This window comes from Microtus ochrogaster, chromosome 16 (assembly GCF_000317375.1).
Source record: "Microtus ochrogaster isolate Prairie Vole_2 chromosome 16, MicOch1.0, whole genome shotgun sequence".
In the NCBI taxonomy this organism is placed as follows: Eukaryota; Metazoa; Chordata; class Mammalia; order Rodentia; family Cricetidae; genus Microtus; species Microtus ochrogaster.
The window spans coordinates 8,010,497-8,010,910 of record NC_022018.1 but is presented as its reverse complement, the minus strand read 5'-3'; the positions used below and the strand labels follow the sequence as shown (position 1 = coordinate 8,010,910).

Here is a 414-nt window from a genome sequence, read left to right as displayed (position 1 = left end):
AGGTCACAGGTCAGAGCCTTCTCTCTGTTTGCCAGTCCAGGCACCCAGCTTCCTTGCCCATTAAGTGTCCTGCTTCCCCTGGTGTAGAAATTGGCTTCTGCCCTTTGCTACCCTGTCTTTGGTGGTGGTATGGGGGCTTTGTTCTTTGTCTCTGCCATTTGAGTGAAATACTCAAAAGAAGATGGCAAGATGGGGCTCAGTTTTCTGACAGTATGATTGCTTTTGTGTTAATTCTTTCAGGCTATCAGCCGCCCAACATTATTTTAGATGTTCAGCCTGGAGGGAACCATGTGATTGAAGATTCTCACAAAAAGGTATGCCCTCCGTCCCCAGGCACTGACGGTCCTCAGTTGTAGGTGTATGTGCCCTCCGTCCCCCGGGCACTGACAGTCCTCAGTTGTAGGTGTATGTGCC

The 414-nt window shown here is 50.0% G+C and overlaps 1 protein-coding gene across 6 annotated transcripts in view; it reads left to right on the top strand.

Moving 5' to 3' along the window:
• Prepl (prolyl endopeptidase like) overlaps positions 1-414 on the top strand; it is a 31,556-nt gene that overhangs the window by 27,964 nt on the left and 3,178 nt on the right. For all 6 annotated transcript variants that reach the window (XM_005354692.3, XM_026783098.1, XM_005354695.3 and 3 more), the window contains one exon: positions 241-314. In XM_005354692.3, the coding sequence (XP_005354749.1) occupies positions 241-314 (74 nt within the window). The remainder of the gene's footprint in view (positions 1-240; positions 315-414) is intronic.